This window comes from Perna viridis, chromosome 9, assembly GCF_037379345.1.
Source record: "Perna viridis isolate PV_CMFRI_1.1 ecotype Kerala chromosome 9, ASM3737934v1, whole genome shotgun sequence".
Classification (NCBI taxonomy): Eukaryota; Metazoa; Mollusca; class Bivalvia; order Mytilida; family Mytilidae; genus Perna; species Perna viridis.
The window spans coordinates 35,312,126-35,333,353 of NC_142453.1; the positions used below are offsets into that span (position 1 = coordinate 35,312,126).

The 21,228-nt window shown below is 32.0% G+C and overlaps 2 protein-coding genes across 4 annotated transcripts in view; both read left to right on the top strand.

Moving 5' to 3' along the window:
• The window catches only part of LOC148607982 (caspase-3-like), a 20,244-nt gene extending 17,417 nt beyond the window's left edge, over positions 1-2,827 (top strand). For all 3 annotated transcript variants that reach the window (XM_088543874.1, XM_088543871.1, XM_088543873.1), the window contains exon 6: positions 671-2,827. In XM_088543874.1, the coding sequence (XP_088400000.1) occupies positions 671-882 (212 nt within the window). In that variant the 3' untranslated portion in view covers positions 883-2,827. The remainder of the gene's footprint in view (positions 1-670) is intronic.
• A 3,117-nt stretch (positions 2,828-5,944) lies between these two features.
• Positions 5,945-21,212, top strand: LOC148607983 (uncharacterized). The gene is made up of 14 exons (XM_088543870.1): positions 5,945-6,713; positions 8,184-8,314; positions 8,992-9,139; positions 9,888-10,027; positions 10,477-10,612; positions 11,799-11,894; positions 13,267-13,403; positions 13,962-14,050; positions 14,278-14,362; positions 14,878-14,949; positions 16,049-16,144; positions 17,800-17,958; positions 19,047-19,142; positions 19,506-21,212. The coding sequence occupies exons 1-14, from the start codon at positions 6,572-6,574 to the stop codon at positions 19,584-19,586; spliced, it is 1,608 nt and encodes a 535-aa protein (XP_088399996.1). The 5' UTR covers positions 5,945-6,571; the 3' UTR covers positions 19,587-21,212.
• The last annotated feature ends 16 nt before the right edge of the window (positions 21,213-21,228 follow it).

Consider the following 21,228-nt stretch of genomic DNA (forward strand, 5'->3'; position numbering starts at 1 on the left):
CTAACCGTTAATTTTCTTCATGCTTTCTTCATTTTTCCTTCTTCCTTCTTGTTCGTTGTTCCCACCCCATTTTCTGTCTACTGCTTTGTCTCTTGATTTGAATTATAGAGTTTCAGTACTGTGTTGAAATTTTTATACCTTTTTATTTCAGTGTCTCAAAATTTAGATATCAATGAGGGTGAGGGTAAATTATTACTTCTTGAATTAATTTTTCACTAGCTCATAATGTTTTTTTTAAGTATTGGACACCCTGCACATTTCTGGTATAAAGAATAATAGGATAATTAATTGGAAGGAGCGAATAACGACTTCAATCTTACTGCGTTCTTGACGCGAGTGATCATATTTTGGTTATTCACGATAACCAATTGATTATCCTATTTATTATATAGATTTCCTCCATTACTCATTGCTAATTTCAACATAAATTTCAAAATTTGAGAACGGCGGATTGATATCAAAGTTGTGACGTTTTGGCGGGAAAAAGTCCGATAGTGAAATTACCGAATTTATTTCAGTGTGAATTATCGAAGTTTATTACACTGGGAACATTTGATAATTCGATAGTGAAATTACCGAATTTATTTCAGTGTGAATTATCGAAGTTTATTACACTCGGAACATTCGATAGACACTGCTATCTATATCATAATCATTCTTATTTTTTCAGTCCCTTTAAATGATAATGGATTCCTTAAGTGTATACTTGAGACATTAGAAGAACAACAGATGAACTGGAAAAAAAGGAATGATGCTCCCGAAATCCAAAGTTTATTGATAAAGATCAACAGAAAATTCAAAATGAAGTATCCTGGCTTAAAAATTCCAACCACAATGTCATCTTTGACTAAGCGGATGTATTTACAGCGCAGAGACGTGTAAATTGAAGTGCTGTAAAAATTTCATGGGACCAGGAATCTCTTAGAAAACAATGTAACAGAGATTTACACAGCAATATATCCTCATCATGTACTTTGTGGGATGTGTGTTTCATTTTTTTTGCATTATTTTTTTTGTAATTGGAACTCCTTAGTCTTTCTCGTTACACAAAAGAAAAACCTCGGAGGCACTAGCCGGAAGAATCCGTCCTGAATTTGACCGATCCGATTCTAAAATTATAACTCAACTGGTTGAAATTTTAACCATTACATTGTTTTTTAGCTTCTTGCTTCGCGCCAAAAATTCTTGAAGAAGTTATTGTTCTTTATTTCTAGAGATATCTAACAAACTTTTTTAGGGCCACCTCATGGATAGGTACTAGTCTTGTATTACATATCCCTGACTGGATGTACGTCAAAACATGGAGGGTATAAAATATAGTGCGTTTTCTTTTTGTTTCTTTGAAAATGGCTATCTATATTTCAGACTTTAGTTAGTCTACTTCCGGGACTTACCCTACTTTTTTGTGGGAAATTAATTTTTCACATGTCCTTAGATATGCTACATGAATGAAAGTTTTATTGAATCAATGTACATAGTTTTTAAAAGATCCTAAATAAAATATGCAGTTCACTATAAAGTAAAATCATGACGTCACAAGGACCGCCCCTTTTTTGGGAGAACAATCCGTCATGAAGAGAAGGCCAGTGGCCATGGGGTTGAATAATGTTTTTTTCAATATTTCATTTTTGCACTTCAGAATATGCCAATTCTTTATTTTTCTGTTCATTTTTTTCGCAGCACTTTAAACAGTGGTGGGAGTTAGAGTAAAAAATGAGCACATTTTCACATTGTAAGTAAACAAGCCATGGAAATGGCAAACAAATGCCTAAAAACCCTAATGCATGTTTTGAAAGTTGCAAAAGGTAACTTGGCTTATGAACCTTATAGAGTGATACATAAAACTGCTTGATTTCTAAAGGTTTATTTACAAGGGGCATCATTTAAAAAATGGGTTTGCATTAGAAGCAATGGGTTTTTTTTTTACCGAATTTATTCCTATGGATGTCTATGGGAAAGTTAATGTAATACTGATACCGACAGAACTACTACTGCTTTGATTCCAATCCCTCATACAGTTATCAATCCTAGCAGTGCCATTGATGGATAACTCTGTATGAAAGAATGCTTTGAGATTTCCCTATCCTCCACTTGAACAGATGTAAGGTTCTTCATTTCTTTTAAGCTTTATTATTCTATAGGTATTGAAGGAGGTAGACAAGGAACATAATCTTGAAATCAGTGATATGTTTGTATGATATTCAATTTCATTAAAGCCTATCAAGCTTTCATTTTAAACAGAATTAAATCAGTTCAAGTTACTTTGATGTTTACAAAAGATTGATGTAAATGCTAAATACAAACGTTCCAATGATTTGTAAGAGTTGTATCCCTTACCTTAGTTCTACCTTCTTAAATCTGTTTCTGAGAGAAAGTTTTAATCTCCGTTTCAATTGTTCAGTTATCTACCTATTCAGATATTTCGTCAGGTAATGATGCCCCACTCTAATCCGTGGCGTTAACTATGTTACTGGCTGTTGTGCATTTCTTTTTTGTCTCAACAGGAATTCTAGCACAGCTGAAAATATGAATTTTCTTGTCTCTTAGTGAGAAAGTTTAAATCTCCTTGTCAATTATCCACGTAACTATCTAGTGTGTTCATCAGGTAATGGTAATTCATTGGAAAGTAGATCAAATCTATTCCCCGAAGTTCATTATAACACTCGCTGTAGTAGTCATGAATGATCGATCGATTGGTTAGTTAAGTCATAAAGGCATTACAGAAGATATAGTTGATCAAATTCTTTATTAATGTTTATATGTATTACTTATGTTCGGCATTACTATGTCTTTGTAATTGTGAAATGCAGTAAAATCACAGTGCTTTCTTCTTTGTTTTATTTTCTCGCCAAAAGGTGGGAACAATTGCAGGTAAAATATCCAACTCTTAATTTTATACTACTATAATTTTATAGACTACAATTAAAGACACATTTAATTTAAGCAAAAGTCCTTCGAACGACTAATTGAATTGTTTGAAAGTATCCTTAAACTTGGGCTCAGTTTTGCCGAAGAACTTCTCATCTCAACACCCCTTTCCACCTAAAACCACGTAGTTTACGCGCGTTGTATTTTGTCATACAGCACAACAAGTTTAAAATTAGTTGTACACGCAAAATAGATCATCAAATTATCAGTCCATCTATAATCTTACTGTCATTAAATATCTCTATCACGAAACTAAATATCTTAAGGCTTATTTCATGCAATCAATTCACCATCTTTACCTGCACGATCCGAGGAGACATCACTGTTGCCTTTACAATGCTCACTGAATTGATACCCCCTACTTCCCAATTTAATAACATGCACCTTTTTCCCTCCAAATTGATTTTGATCAATATCTAAAATAAAAGGTGCACAATGGTTATATTTAATAAAGATTATGTGAAACATTCAGTAATCTCATTCTTTGGTGTAGGAGGAGTAATGAATAAGAGATGACTGCCCCTATGTTGCCATAGATTATGTGAAAGATTCAGTAATCTCATTCTTTGGTGTAGGATGAGTAATGGATAAGAGATGACTGCCCCTATGTTGCCATATTTAAAAAAAATGACCTTGTTTTGCCGCTTGAAACCTCCAAATTGATTTGGATCAAAATCTGAAGTAAAAGATGCACAAGGGGAACATGTAATAACGAATTTGTGAAAGTTTAATCAAATTCCATTAATTGGTGTAGGAGGAGTAACGAGCAATAACCCCAACATCTGCGTAATGAAGAGAAGTACACCCTGTCATTAAAGTGAAACCTCTCTAAACCAAACCCTGAATAAACTGGAAACCTGTCTGAACCAAACCTTTACTTATCCCAAAACCTGAATAAACTGAAATTCTGTCTAAACCAAACCTTGACTAATCCCAAAACCTGAATAAACTGAAATTCTGTCTAAACCAAACCTTGACTAATCCCAAAACCTGAATAAACTGAAAATCTGTCTAAGACAAACCCTCAATAAACTGGAAACCTGTCTGAACCAAACCCTGAATAATCCAAAAACCTGAATAAACTGAAAATCTGTCTAAACCAAACTCTGAATAAACTGGAAACCTGTCTGAACCAAACCCTGAATAATCCCAAAACATGTCTTAACCAAACCCTGAATAAACGGAAAACTTGTCTTAACAAAACCTTACATAACCCAAAAAACCTGTTTAAACCAAACCCTGAATAAACCGAAAATCTGTCTAAACCAAACTCTGAATAATTTGAAAAGAAGTCTTAACCAAACCCTGAATAATCCCAAAACCTGTATAAATCAAACCCTGAATAAACTGAAAATCTGTCTAAACCAAACCCTGAATAAACCTAAAATCTGTCTAAATCCAGACACTTTCAAAAATCCTTCTAAACCATGTGGAAACTTTTTGATGCCCCTTTACTATTGTTTAAATATATTTTGAACCTGTGTAAACGTAATACCTGTCTTTACTGCATAAAATGATTCGGTTTAGACAGGTTTCGATATATATTCACCTCTAACGTCAAAACTAATACCACAGAATTGTTCGTTCGTTCATTTATGTTCTCTGTATTACTAAAATATTGAAGTCTTCACTAGAGAAGTTTTATGGTCGTCATCAAGAATCGTGGATCGTTACGGCGTACCTATCTGCACCTTGAAAATTGATTTGTTCAACGTGTCCGTTTTCCTTTTCTCATTTGTCACCCTGGACTTGGCTTTTTATGAGCAACTCGGTGGGTGTCTCTAGAAAAGCAGAGGACGCTTACCCTACCGGTGCACCTAGTCAATGCTCCCAGTTTTTAGTGGAGTCCGAGTTGCTCATTTACTTTTATTACTTTTTATGTTTTATTTTGTTTAATTTATGTTCTTTCTTGTGTATGTCTGTTTTCCATGTGTGGTCTTTGTCCTTGGATTACATTCTATTGATTTCAGCTAGATTGTCGGTCCCCTTGTTTACTTTTTTTACACAATTTAAGTCATATGTGTTGAAGGGTTGAACAAGCTAAATTTTCTACTTAACTTTGGTTTAAAAGTCATTGTGCACGATCATGATTAAGTTCGCTGAGCAATGAATCTTTCAATTACTGGATAGTGAGTACATCTCGCTTATCTCCTAGAACATAATGTCTGCAATCTGTAGGTCATTTGATTTTGAAATTTGAGCTAGAACATGCATAGAAGATGACGAAAAATATGGTGGTAAGTATTACTTGCCGTGGATAATTACTTCTTTACCAGTGTCACATATAGAACAAAAAAAAAAAAAAAAAAAAAAAACAATATCAATAAAATACACATTAGTGCTCTAATACCATACCTTGTTATTCCGACAAAAATAGAAAAAAAAACAAGTGTGAATTCAAGACTTTGCAGATGGAAGATAGAAAAATACATTTTTAAGCCCAATCTAATTAGACCTATTTATTGTTGCATTCAGTCACTGCATTTCGGCACACGCAGTGATTGAATGGAAGAATTGATTGGTCTAATTTTAATTTGACTGTTTTAACCCTTTCAATCTAATCTGGTTACATTAGTTAATTTTTTTCTATTTTGATGCTTCGGTGAATTCATTTTTTTGATATTATGTTTTGTGTATAGGCAATGATGATTTTGTGTAATATATATATATAAAGTCATTAAATACTGCCGGAAAAAAATGAAATAATTGCCGTCTAATGGTAGCCATAAGTACTGATATACATAATGCGCATTAGGACGTGTCCAGTTCAGGGTTTTATCAGTATTAAACTAATACTCATATAATCTGTGTCCGCATTCTTGTAATATAACACTATATGCAGTGGTCTGTTTAATCATCTATGTCTGCCTACACATATACTTGTATTCATTTCAGTGTTATGCTTGAAAAGGTAGGTAAAGGCAAGTAATCTAGCTCGTCACAGTGTTCATGTTGGCATACATACATTTTTTGTTACTTAATGAAATAGCAAACATCTAACAGTAAATAAAGATCACAAGAGATACTGTAAATGTATCTTTTCGCGTTGTACTAACTTTTGCCATTCTCGCGACAGACGGAAAAGCGCAAAAATAATAGCAGCGAAATTGACTTTTAAACACCATGTAGCGCTTATAATTTTTGAAATCGCTAAAGTTGATACCCGCGAATATGATTGTTCACTTGACAGAACCCGCGAATATAAGAATATATGATACTCTTACACATGGTAACTTTATAATTCTTCTAAAGATCATTACACGTTATAGATATTTGATATGTGGCAGTTGTAACCTGTACGAGAACGAAGTTGAATATATTGATATTTATAAAAAATATACACGCCTTTACAGTTTTAGGTCAAGAAATAAATAAGCTTTACTAAACATTTTGATTTTGTTATATTTCCAAAACTAGTAAAGATCCTTGTTTTACCTGTTAACTTCCTGTCAAGTCAGTATTGATTACCGTCTATTATAAATTTGTACAATACTTATCTGATGTCAACACGTTTTATGATGATATGCATTTTCAATGAGACTTGTACATAGAGTTGAGATTCAACAACTTACAACTACGTTCATTGAAGAGACAGAGATATCTCTTTACAGGATCGTATGATGTAGACTTACTGGATCGTTAAATGGGAAATCTCTTAACACATTTTCTAGGAGGAAATGTTGAAGACAGCCAGGAGAGTAAGAAAAGTGAAGCATTACGTCTGATCGGCGAATCTCGAAAAAGATACCTGAATAAGATATTTAACGAATATCAAAGTGCTTCAGGTTTGTAAAACACGGTGTTCACACACACACACACACACACACACACACACACACATATATATCTAAAATAAACAGTATATATGGTATGTTCTTTTCGGCAGATTATAATCAATATAAAGGAAGATCACGGTTTAAATAAAAGTATACTTCTAAGATTCCAAAAGCCAAACACCGAGAATATCTACCACGTGTAATGTAGTAAATAAAGTCTTAGTGTTGTATACGTTTTTAATTTTTGGGATATTCAAGTGAGGTAAAACATTCTAGTGAATACCGTCTTCTGCTTAGGTTTGTTTGTTTGTTTGTTGGGGTTTAACGTCCGAGCAGCAATACTTCAGCTATATTCAGACGATGAACATGAAATGATGATGAAATGAAAAAGGAATGGGACACAAGGACAATGGGGGGTCGACAAATTTTGATTGCCACTGGAAATAGGGAGAGGTGGGTAGGGTCGGGCAATTTAGCCTCCTGTGGCGGAGCCCTATGGTTCCTACTCCGAGAGAATATCACAGTAGGGTTCTTTAACGTGCGAGGAACATGGCATCTTTCCCAACACGGTGCACCATTATGGTTTGCGGTCAGGTTTTCCGTATTATAGCCTGACAACCCCAGCATGTAACACGCCAGGGGTACCCCATTCCACCACCTGGGGCACACATCCTAGTTGCTCTGTGGGCAGAGCGCCCTAGCCCCCGGCTAGGGTTCTGAGCACTATTTTATCATATTCCATTTATCTTTATTATTTAATAATAACCCAAACAGAGAAGCTTTGGCTTCCTTTTTCGATAGTTTTGGTTTTGCGTTCTTCTTGGATATAACTACTATATAATTGATTGGTATTATTTGTAATATGATGCGGATGTAACCAGTAAGAGGGCGAAGTTGAATATTGGCATTTTTTAAAGATAAATCATGCTTTTCTATTTGCTGACTAGGATTTTACTTCATAGACTTATGCTTTTCATTTAAATATCAATATATCTCCTCTGGTTAACTTCCTGTCAGACGAAAATCAGGCTCTCGGTGTTTTAAGGTCAAAGGTAAAATTCGTCTAGTTTACTTCGTCCTCTTTTAGATGACAGAAAGAAATTGTTAAACAATACCGAATAAATCAATTTGAGATAAATATTGTCATCTGATTGCTTAAAACAATTTTGTTATATCTCAATGGATAAAAAATACTGACACCTCCTTATTCAGTTAAATTCAGAGCTACTTTTCTCATGTTTAAAGATAAAAATATGTTTTCAAATTAATTTGTAAGAATTGACTATGATAAAAAATTTATCTATAGAAAAATAACATAAATTTTCCATGTGTCACTTCGCGCAATAAACAACATCCACATGGAAAATTTATGTTATTTTTCAATAGACAAAATTTTTATCATAGCCAATTCTTAAATATATCAGAAGGCTTCTACTTTTTACATGAAATTGATTGACCATCTTATTCATATTATTTTAGGACCCAATAAACATAAAGAGTATAAAACAAGACTAAGGACGGTAGACATACAACAATATGACTTTCCCTTTGAAAATTTGGTCTTCAGAGGTGGTGGGTTTAAATGCATTTCATTCTATGGTGCTGTCGATGTAAGTACATTTTTGTATGACGAATACATTTCTTATAATCTATATTTTAATCACTATGACAATAAAACACTTAAATTTCTGTTCTTTCAATATCACAGCCGTATAGTGATTATAACAGACAGAGACAGTGACTCATCTTATAGTTTACAGGACTGAATAAAAATCAAAGTATATTGATCATGTTTCAGGTAAAAAATACAATGTAATGATAAAACAATTTACATGTATACATTTATTGAAAATAAACACTGTCAAAGGAAAACTACATAGTCATATTGTACTAGTGTTAATATTATAATATTTGACCTAGTGCAATATAAGAATACTGTAAAAAATCACACCTGAGATAAAAATAAATAAGGAACACTAGAAAATATATTACTATACAATAAGAGGGTTATTACATGAATTAGTGAATATTGCCCATCGTAGAGTATCAAATTACACTCATGAGCATGCGAGTGCAATATGAAACCTTGCTCGGACCAATTTCCATGTACTAACCAAACAGTATCCGCGAGGTCACAGTTGCATAAAGACTAGTTTAAAACGCAAATACATCGCCGCGACCACGTGTCAAGTCAGGGTATATAATGATTTCACTAGTGATGATCTGACGAAAATACATTCTAAAAAGAATATACATTCCTACATGTGTACAAAATTTGTAAATTTAGGTTTTAAAGGAATATGATATTATGAAGAATATTAAAAGATTCGCTGGTGCAAGCGCTGGTGCAACGTTCGCAGTGTTTATGGCAATGGGCGTTACTCTCGAAGACTACATAGAGGCTTTTGGCTCTGGTATAATAGGAATTATATTAGGTAAGATTTAAAGTACCGTTTTCCGTTTAAACGAGTCATAGTCCTGCAAAGTAATTTCTGATCAGTTCAATTGTACTGCTACTACTGCATCATTATGTAAAGTGGTCCAAACTATATTACTTCGTATAACCTGCTGAGTAATTATAACATTTTCCTTATAACCCAATTTCTTATTGATAAAATCAAATCTAAAAATGATCACTTTGATCGATATCAAAACGTTATATTGTTTTGGAAATATTTGAATCGCGGAGTGAGGACTGATCCACATTAATCACGTAACAGTACCATGCAAAGGAAAGTTTAAACAATAACTTGGTTTGCACTATGATAACCAACCAGTCAGAAAGCTTATTACAAAATAAGTAAAATGATTAATGTGAAATAGAACGTAATACGTATTTTAATTTGGGAAATTTGCAGATATTCTTTAGCAGTTCTAGTAATTTGACAAAAAAAGTAAAAAAAACAAAAACAAAACAAAACAAAAAAACCTATAAAAACAAGAACAAAAACAAAACACAAAAACAAACAAACAAACAAAAAAAAAAACAAAAAAAACAAAAAAAAAAAAACAAACATTTTTAAAAATGAATTACAGTAATGATAAAGATATAAACATGTTATTGTTAAATCTGCTCTGCTCCTTTGTAACATTCTTGTTTTCCGTGTAATTGATAATTCTAGCTGTATTACAATTATAACAACCCTTGCTTTCTGTGCAAAAGTGCTATTAAAATATTTTTAGATAGCAGATGGGGTTATCTTAGCTTAATACCAGATGCGATCAGAGGTTATGGTTTGTTTCCAGGCCTGCAACTTTACAAATTAAGTGGAGAAATGATAGCAAAGAAAACAAATGGAAACCCTGATCTGACTTTTCTCGAGGTATTTGTATGACAATGACAGAGATACAAATAATTGTATCGATATATAAACGTCATTATAATTTTACAACTGATCTTATCCACCGAGATAATTATATATATTTTAATAAGCAAGATATAGAAATGGTTACAATAATTATCAACAATGGGATAATTAAATGAAAAATATTTTGTTTATATATTATGTAACTTTTATTGTTTAAGTTAGTTCGCTATCACACTAGGTAAGACGTCCATATAATACTGATAAAAACAAATAAAATAAACAAAACTAAGACCAAACCAAAACGAAATGAAAATCAAACAAAACTCGTATTATATAAAAAAGTTACAAATAAATCATAAACAAAACTAACTACAGAACTAAGACTCAAAGAAACAACACACAAAAAGTTTAATACGGAACTTAAAAAGTATTCTTCTACCAGCTATTGTTTGTTTAAATCTCAGTTTTATAAACTAACTGGAAAGGAAATATGTATCGTTGCAACCAACCTTAACCAAATGGAAGAAGAATATTTTCACGTTAAAACAACTCCTCATATGCCAATCAGACTTGCTGTGCGCATGGCAGTTTGTGTACCAGGTAATATGTAACATTCGCTTGATTCATAAGTTTTGTGAAAAGTTATTTCATTTGTTTGAAGTGGTCTATTGTATTCACATATTTTTGTACTATCGATTTAACATAGAAATTCGATAATAGTTAAACAAAATACTTAAGAGTTATTTCGATAAGATTCGATTCCTAGTGTCCGAAAAAAAACTTTGATCGTTTCATTGTAACGTAAAGCCTAGAGATAGTATGGCATATAATTATTGACAATACTAGTTTTTGTAAGAAACAGGCAAATAGGGAAAAACAGAAACAAGTTAAAACCCCACCGATCTGACATTATAATTTTACTCAAGGGTGCTTTCTCTATTTTAAAAAGTAATTATTTGACTCTCGTCATCACCCTGTTTGCCAACACAAAATTCAATAGAATGTTAGAAAAATCGGGTTTTTGACAGAGTTATCTGTCCTTGCAATGTTAATTTCCACTTCATTTTAATGAAATTTTAACCCAATTTATCAAAGTGATATTGAAAATGTTGTTTTTGCCTTGATTTTAATGGTGTAAATAGTCAAATTAAACTTCCAAAATGTTTTTTTTTTCATAACATGTTTCACCCGCTGCCCGAGTCTTACACAGACTTTACACTGAATGATCAACTTTTGTCGTAGGACAAATACTCAACTAACATATAAAAAGAACAATTGATGATTATATTTTATGTTGTCTCTATACCTAGGTAAATAAACAATTAAGTAGCAGTCTTTGAAAGTATCATGCATATTCTTTAGTATGTGATACATTCAAAAAGACGCTGAACATTTAATTTTTGTTATTGATGTGTTTTATGGATCTATATGATGAAATATATAATCAGTCATTCCAACCTGTTTATTTTTAGAGATAACTTACATAAAAAAAAATCAGTAGTTTCTATTGTATATCAGTATCATTTACAGAGTTGTCTCACTGTCTCACTGAAGTTTGAATTCTAAAATACGTTCTATATAACTTGTATCTCCTAAGAACAAGGGTTGTATGAAAACCCATTTATTAATTTCTGTTAAATATAACATTTTAAACAAATATAAAGAATAAACAAATATGAAGGCTTACCAACCACATCTTGCATCTTAAAAATATAACATTAATCATATGATTTTTGCTTTTATGTTTTCTGATAATAAGAGAAATTGTAAAATGTTTTTGTTTAAGGCCTGCTTCAACCTGTAGAGCAAACACGTTATGGGTTAACAGGCACGTATGTGGACGGAGGACTTGTCTGTAACTTTCCAATTCATTGTTTTGATGGTAAGAATGTTTCCATGCAATAAGAAATACTTATCATATTGATATCGAATTAGACGCAATATTACTAAGGACAAGGTCTGGACCTATAAGCGCATGGGATATTGTATTTTGTTCGTTAGTTTGCGACTGAAAATATATTTTACTGTGAAAATATTTTAGAATACGTTTGAGGTTTCCAAATGTTTGTAATCGGTTTAAATCAGAATTTGACAGACGACACAATTATGACAAGCATGAAAGGCTACCAGGGGCTTAAAAATGACAGTAAATGACAGGGCCGAAGTTCCAGTTTACCAATTGCCCAAATTTGGCTTGAAATAAACAAAAGTTCCCAACGAAAAGGGTATTACAGGCCCGGGATCCCACACCTTGTACAGAACCGCCACTGATTATCAAAATGAAAACACGCCAAATAAGAAATGTTGGACAGTTTACAATAATTAAGTGGAAGACTTAATAAAACCAGACAGGATGCAATTCGATCATGCATGTAAAGAAAAAAAAACAAACGAAACGAAACGAAAAAAACAAAACAAAACAAAACAAACCAAAGAAAAACAAACAAACAAACAAACAAATAAACAAGTACCAAACTCAACTTTAACTCAATTTTATTTCTTGTTATGAAACAGTCACTGATCATATCTTAGCTTTTCATTTAGTTGTTGTGCTTTTGAGATTAGAAGTATGTAGATTGTGTATGAAATCGGAACTTTGCAAGACCGTTCTTGATTTGATTAGATTTGGTAGATAATAGTAGGAGACGAATGTATTACTTTCTAAAAAATACAGATCTGAATGCAGGCTATTGTTGCGTAGAAATATAGCATAAGTACACCGAAAAAGCATTGTTTATTGGTTGGGTTCTGCACCATGAATACCTTAACTATTTGCAGTCTCTGAATTTTATATTAGCTTGAGCTGACGTTTGATTACAACTCAAAGCATAAAAAACATATTTCATTATCATACCTTATAAACATCATAAACATCAAAGGATGCTTATACAATCTAATCAGCAGGTAAAGTCGTATACAACATCAATTCAGAAAGAACATAGCAAAGTGTGCCGTCTTCTCAAAATACACCACGTTTTGGCAGCAATATTATAATGATAAAATGTATACTTTCCATTATAAAGTACAACAAGTATAAAGTAAAAGTATTATTTTTTTCCTTAAGCAACATATATCTGCATTTAATGTACATGATAGTATTACATGTTTCTATTTTTCTATTCTATCTCTTCATATAAAACATAAAATGTCATTAATAAATGACAATATATATATGACGCCTTATCAAACAATCAATTCAATATAAAAACAATATGTTCAAGTAATTTAATATATGTATACATATATTGCTGTAGGTTGGTACTTGTCTATGAAGCCATTTGACGCTTTCCTCAAACGGTTACAACCTTCAGAAAATGTGTCACAACTGATGAATAGACGGCACAGGTTATTCTCCGACCCGAACAACAAGAGAACATTGGGAATTATGTTGGTAATAATAGTTGTAATAATGGGGATCAAAAGAACCGATATCAATGTTCGTGGTTTGTGTGTGAGTGGGTTGAGGAGTTTGCGTGATTCTTTTATGTAAGGAGAACATCTTAATAAGCAAAGGAAACTTTAAATTTCTTTTGAAAGTGATCGAACAATGACAACAAATGACACTAGTCACAAACAATTTTTTGTAAGTTTTAAATAGAAAATCGATAATTCTGTTTGTTCAGCATAAAAATTGCTATCAGTAAGTTAAAAACAAAACACAAAAATGTAAAACAATATGCATAAACTAAGTTATGCACGCAGAATATGCCCGTACCATTCTGATATTTTAGAAGGTGTACAAATCGGTCATTTATGAAAAAGTAAGAATTAACCTGTAACGGTTTGAATTCAGGCATTGTATATGTGACATTCACATTATAATAAGTTCGTTGAGATGGTGAATACCAATAAGTTACCAAAGGTTTTCAAATCTTGCACTTATTTGTCAGATGTTTGTTTTATCCCTTTAGGTAAAATGTCGTATATATATCCATTGCTTCTCTTTTAGTATACCGAATTCGATAATGATATTCTGAGGCACAAACTGGAGATACACAAAATGGAAAAAGTTGGATATCCAGACACCGAATTGGCTAGGTACCTAATGAATGGTTTTGATAAATTAAAATGAAACGAGACAGGTTAAAAAACGAGACGTAAAGATCAACGTTTAAAGTTTGGAATGGCTTTAGTTTTACGTCTTTTGTAATGTTACAATACTTTGGTATAGGATTCTTGATTGCGGCAGTAGAATTGAGATTAAAGACGTCACACTACCATAGCCAAACATAATTTAGTTTAAATGCTACAGCTTTTTGTTGTAGGAAAAAGAAAGAAAGTGTGACTGCAAAAGAACGCAATGCGAAGGAAAACCTACTTGTACAAGAAGCCTTAGATGACTTTTTCTCGGTATATAAAACTTTAACGTGTACACTTTTGTATAACATTTATATAATTTATATTTTTGCTGGCGAAAATAAGGTGATTAACAGTACAATAAAATGGGATATCAAGCCAAATGTATTTATGATCAAATCAATCATAGTATCTGAAGATATATATATATATAACGTCTTTGAAGCGGTATCCAAGGTTTCATAGTTGTATGTAATGCATTGAAATAAAAAAAATAAACTTAAAGTTACGTAAAGTCTTGAATATTAATTTGTTTGTTAAAGCCATGACCGCGATTTAAGACTATTTCAAGGTTCTTGGATATTAAATTACCGCAGAGTATATACCTGTATTCATTTATGGAAAGTTAAACACAGAAATGTTTATATTCTTAAAGTTAAAGCTTTTTTAAAATTTGAATTTGAAATTATGAATGATAAGGAAATTGGGTATTCAGTCAGCCATTTCACTAAAATATAGTTTGATAAGGTAATGTTCCTTTTACTTTTATGATGATTCACTTCGTCTAGGTTATTACTAAAAGAACTCTAAATGGAAGTTGCAAAATAAGTAAATCAGAACTACAAAGAGCATTACAAAAAGTAAGTAAAAGTATTCACCACAAGTGGTAAAAATATTACTCGAGATTGTATTACACCTTTCATTGTCAGTCATTTCAATACACATGTCATTTTTAAAAGATAGTCCAAAAATAAAACATCTGAAAGTATATTATCATAGCTGTAAGATAAATGCCAACATTCAAATTGCTAACATATATATTTATTCAACAAGAAATTTTAAGGCTTGTTAACCCTAGGACCATGAAAATACCCCTTGATGTTCTTTTTGTGCTTTTCGAATTTTTAATATCGATGTGTCTTTTTCTAATTCTTACAATGAGAATATGTATCAATACCAAATGACAGGGACAAAACAATGCCAGAAAACGCAAAAGGCAAAGATCCTAATCGTTTAAGAAAAAATAACTAAAACTGCTCATTTCAATACAAACGATGAGAACCCCAGTAAAATATGTACACCTATGTGTTTCCGGAGGATCAGTTCTCTCGTCTTACAGGACAGCGACTGCTGTGCTACTAATACAGGTTCAAGTTCGATGGGAGATAAATATCAAATCGGATCCTTTCCAAGTAGCTTTTATAGGCGCTGAATCCTATCTTGAATATTGGTATATTGTTCACAAGTGCTATAAATGCCTATGAGTTAAGAGACAATGCCTTGAAATTTGTAATGTTAGACAATCAGGAAACAAATTAGAGGAAATGGACAAAATAAAAGTCGTTGTGTTTGATGAGAAGCAGATTAGAGTGTGCCTGTGATATCCTCAATTTCAAGCTCTTTTGTGTTTGTCTTTGGGTCTTACATTTGTTTGATTAGTATTTTGTTCGTAGTTCATTGTACAAATTAATGAAAGCCACCTGATGGCATCAAAGTATTTTTTCCTTTGAAAAATACTATCGTTCATCATTTGGTCATGTAAACATGTACGACAGTCCAGATTTACTGCTTTCGAAAACAACATATTTGTTCCCATTCATCTCTTTCTGTTTTAATCTTATTGTAATGTATTCCTTCTGCAGTCTGTCTTCTCCCCTTATATCTTTCATTGAGGTTATACACCATAGTGTATTATACATTATATTAACATTATTGCTATTGCCTAATGAAATTTTGTAGAATGCCTTTAAATCACAAAGTTTTAAAATACTGTTTGGAGAGGACACATCTATAGAAACTGTGTTTGAGGCAATAGGTGAATATAAGAACGAATTAGTAAGTAATAAAGATTTATATCTTTATTTGTTACTGAAAAATAATTGCCTAATGTTCCCTTCACATACATGAATCGTTCGTAGGAATCTTTACGAATAACCAGTTTGCGGTTTGTAGTCATTGGCAAGCATTCGTACTTCGTTCGCCAGCATCAATGAATTACTCTCAACAACTCGTAGACTTTCGTATCGATTCAAAAAAGAAGTTGAGAATTTGTTTAACATGTCATATATTTTTACACGAATGTCCATGAATCTTTTTTGAATGTCCATGAATCTTTTTTGAATGTTCATTCGTTATGAGATCGCAAAACATTCTTAACAATTCGTAAGACATCGTTAACCGATCGCAAGACCTCGTTAAGCTGTCGTCGAATTATTTTGTTTGCTATTTTATACGATTGCTTTACGATTCATTTACAAATGATAGCGAGTAGTTTACAAATGTTTTTCGATGGCTAAACGAATAAACACAGATTTACTAAAGTTCTTTGCGAATATATACGTATACTTGACCTAGAACGAAGAAGACTAGGTAGCTTTCCCAATGCCAGAAAAAGTGGAAAGAAGATTTGAGTGTTAACTTGAGTGTTGAGTGTTTCTCTCGTAAAACATGTAAAATCTCCATGGATGTTCAATTGAAAAATGCACCACGATGATGTATGGCTTCATTTTAAAGGAGTAAATGCAACCCATTGAAAAATTGTTACCCGTAGGTATATCGCAAATATTCGTAACATATTCGTTAATTATCCGTAAAAAGATTCAACCAAATCGGACCATTTTGAATTGTACTCGCAATTGTTCGTAATGATATTGTATGTATTCGTATTTAACTACAATGATTTGTGAAATGCTATCCCAAACGAATTGCACTCATTCGTAGTAAATCGTAAAGTGATTCTTCACACATGTAACCAATTGTAAAACTCTCGCAAGGCACACATACAAGTGTCTTTATTCGCAATGATTTGTGTTAGATTTACGAATCCTTTAACCTTTGGAGATTCGAAAGGATTCAAAAGAAATATTTGTGTATGTGAAGGGTTATGAGAATAAGTGGTTTAATGTTGTTTTATGGAGGTACACAAAACATCCTTTACTTTTAAATCAAACCATTGTACACCAAGTAAAATAATTAATACCTCTTTTAAAATTAGTACACCGCTTAAAATGGCTTACCAGTGATTATATTTATACAGTAATGATCGTTCTGAAATAAACAACAAACAATTTTCATATTGAACGATACCCTAGTTGTCAACGTCCTGAAGAATCCAAAATACACATGATTACCATATTTGACGTTCGAAAATTGATCACACAATGGGCTTGAATATCGAGAGAAACTTTGCTTTTTGTTGTAGCTTTACTACAAATAATTTCTGATAAAATCAATGCAGAATACCAAAACAAAAATGTATTAGTTCCTCTGTACCTCTGTATTTGGACTCAATGCTTTAGGCAGCTCTTTTACTACATGATTTCAGTACACTAAAGACTCTTACTTTTATGTTCAATAGTATTTAGAAACTAAGATATTTTTGACAAAACTGTTGGTTAAAAGCCAAAGAGAAACGGCAATCTTCTATTTAAGTCAAGGATGAAGTCTTTTGATATATTGTATATTCTAAAATGCATTTCTTTATTTTCCAGATTGACCACCAAGATTTAATTAATTTTATTGAAAGCATTGGTGTATCATTGAAAGAGAGACTAGTCGGTTACAACAGGAAAAAGATTAATGGCATTATGTCATTTTTCAGTAGCTTCCAATTAATACTCAGAGAGAACGCAATAAGACAATTTTTCGGGGTAACAGAAGATTGATAATGTTTAAATTGCGATGAAACCTAAACATACCTTAACCAAATACATTTGTAAACATAAGTCAGTTGTCTAATACAGTATAAAACAAAACAATGTCTAACAGAGCAACCTTACATAGAGGGTATTATAAAGCTTTATTGCATTTGACATGTCATTGTCTTTACCCATATAAAACTGTCTATTTCATCTTGTTTCGTTCCTTATCATAAAGTTACAGGTTAAAATATACAGGCATTGATTTATTGGACAGGCAATTGATATTTTCCCTTTAGTTTTGAAAAACTGTCGGGACCAAGGCATATTACCTATTTAAAGTATCATTTATTAGATACTAGCACATGAGATATATTCTACAGAGCTTAAGGAGGTAGACATAGGGTAAGGGGCATAACTCTTGAAATCAGTGATATGTTTGCATCATATTCAATTTCACCAAAGTCTATCAAGCTTTCAATTGAAAGAGAATGAAATCAGTCCAGGTTACTTTGATGCCTACATGAGATTGATATAAAATGCTGAATACAAACGTTTGAATGATCTTTAAGAGTTGTGTCCCCTACCTAAGGTCTACCTCCTTAAACCATTGTATGTAAATAATTATAATAAGCTGCTTCAGTATGCTAAGCATATATTTTGTTGTTTTGTACAACCTCTGCCCCTCTTTTGTTATTTTAAAACAAAAGACAAAAATAAAACAGTAACAAGCCAAACCAAACGAAGAACAAAACTAAAAGAAATAAAATAAACAAACAATCTATCAGACAAAGAAAGACCAAATATAAAAACAAAACATTTAGACCTGTGATGCAAATTATGGACGTGCAACACTGATTTTACTTTACTTTATCAGATCTACATTTGTATCATGCGTTTTATCTATCTTAATTATCAAACTTTTTTTGTTTACTCAAAATTGATCAATATTTTGTTTCTGTTTATGTACATGAAATAATTTTAATTTTTTCTTTTTTCTCTTATACCCACAGTCATCATCGAAACGCTAATGTGTTGTATTTTTATTGTGTTTTTTTCTATTTTCTTTTTTATATTGATTTAAGGAGATTACTTTTTAGGGTAAAGATTTAGCAAGAACTGTTGGAATTAACACAGGATATATAGAAACATATGACTCTACCCTTGAAGAACAAGATTACCAGTTCCTAGTCAAGGTATTAAATTTTCGCCAGAGTGTTGCGGGTTGTAAGGTTAAATCGAATACCGTTAAAATTCTTGGCCCAAGGAAAGAATACCAAAGATGATAAAAACAATAATCCACTAAAACTGTGTAAAAATTATAACTAATTAATTCCATAAATGGGCTATCTATATTAAAAAATGACCTAGTGTATCTGTAGTCTTCCTTTTTTTATGTAAAATGTCAACTGTTAAAAGAGACATTGTAAAGACATAGGCATTTACGATTTGTATATCAATTAACATTAACATATACAAAAATGTATTAGATAGTTAAGATGATGAAACAGACCTAAAATAATCCAAAATTATATACAGTTTGATGGTTTATTTTGTAGAGAGGAAGACAGGCGATGGAAGTCTTTCTTAGGAATTATGTTCTAGAGAATAACTTACAGAAACGAACCCAAACAACATAGAAAGCTATGAGTATATAAGAGAGACTACATGCCGTCCTTGTTCAAACCGAAAATAGAAAAGAAAAAAATTATGTTTAACTCCATTTTGTTTCTTAGTTTCTTATTGCATTTCTCTGGCATCTAACATAGTAGACGTCAGGGCTAAATTGTGATTTGCCTAAATAAATGTGGTCAATGTAAACAGATGGATGGACGGCTGAATGGAGTGTCATATATAATATGTAAGGGATACTAATATTGACATAGGGAACATGGGTGTAATAAGGTATTAAAATGGTTTGCTCTTCTGCTCCCTTTTTTAAAATTGTGCGTTTCCTTTACACTTTGAAAGTTTCTTTAAAAGATGTTCCTTTTTTGGATCAGAATAGCTATAAAGTCAGCCTCACATGAATGGAGGAATAGGTCAGCAAGTAGAGAAGCACAATTTGTTTCCACCATTTATTAAAAGCTCAAAAAACCTTGATTAAAACCTGAGACTTCTATTAAAATAAAATATATTTAAACTGAATTAAAGAGAGGCTGAAACATCTTTTGTAGTTGCAAACTAAAATAAGTAAATGGTTCACGATTAAAAAGATTCTTATTAGCCTCCTTTACGATCATTTTAGGTATAATTTTGTCATTTTTATACAGTTTGTCAATAATAAAACAAACACAATCAAAATGCTGAGGCACTGAGTCAAGGAAGACCTCAGATTAATAAAAATATTCTTGTTACCAAATTGTAAGCTAAAAAAAAAACGATCGAATTGTAGTCCGTTTCAAGAATAACCATTTCTGTTAATGTAATGCACATTATACTGCCTTTTTAATACTGCACCATGAAAATTGATATATTCTACGGGTCATGGTTTTCCTTTCCTCGTTTGTCTACCGCGGACTTGACTTTTTTAAGAGCAACTCGGCGGGTGTTTCTAGAAAAGCAGGAGGACGCTTACCCTACCGGTACACCTGGTCCATGCTCCCAGTTTTTAGTGGAGTCCGAGTTGGTCATTTTCTTTTGTTACTTTGTATGTATGATTTTAGTTACTTTATGTTCTTTGTTGTGTATGTCTGTTTTCCATGTCTGGTCTTTGTCCCTGGATTACATTAGTTTGACTACCGCTATAACCTTGTTCCCTTGATTACCCTTTGTTCTATATCTATCGGTATTCCTGAATGTGTACGTTTATGTCGTCAAATTTCTTGACACTTTACACTTAAATCAGCATATCTTCAAACCTATGAATTCCACTGGGAATCACTGACTATTAATGTTAGATGAATTTTCGAAGTAAGAATGCATCCACAATTTGAAATTTCGGGTTGGAGATGCATGAAATAGAATAGAATAGAGGATATCGAACAAGGGTTTAATGTCAAGAGAAGAATGAGCAAAAGACTTCACATTATCTGTGCTCATTTTGACATGGATTTTTTTTGTAATAAATTAAATGAACAAATATGTCAATATTGTTAATGTTCAAACAGAATTTACTAATTGTTGTTTATATAGGAACCTATGTTTAACTGAGCACGTTTTTAACATAGATGACTATTTTTTTCTGGGATTTTCTTTTCAATTAAAATAAGGATACAAACTCCTCTTGTAAAAACTATTATGCAGTCAAAAAATCTTTAAACTAAAAACAACTTCATAGAC

What these genes read in the sequence shown, in the direction of transcription:
- LOC148607983 (XM_088543870.1), top strand. Translation starts at nt 6,572, where the DNA reads ATGGGAAATCTCTTAACACATTTTCTAGGAGGAAATGTTGAAGACAGC. An exon ending in CATTCTATGGTGCTGTCGAT is followed by an intron (nt 8,315 to 8,991) that starts GTAAGTACATTT and finishes TTGTAAATTTAG; the next exon opens with GTTTTAAAGGAATATGATAT. An exon ending in CCAGACACCGAATTGGCTAG is followed by an intron (nt 14,051 to 14,277) that starts GTACCTAATGAA and finishes TTTTTGTTGTAG; the next exon opens with GAAAAAGAAAGAAAGTGTGA.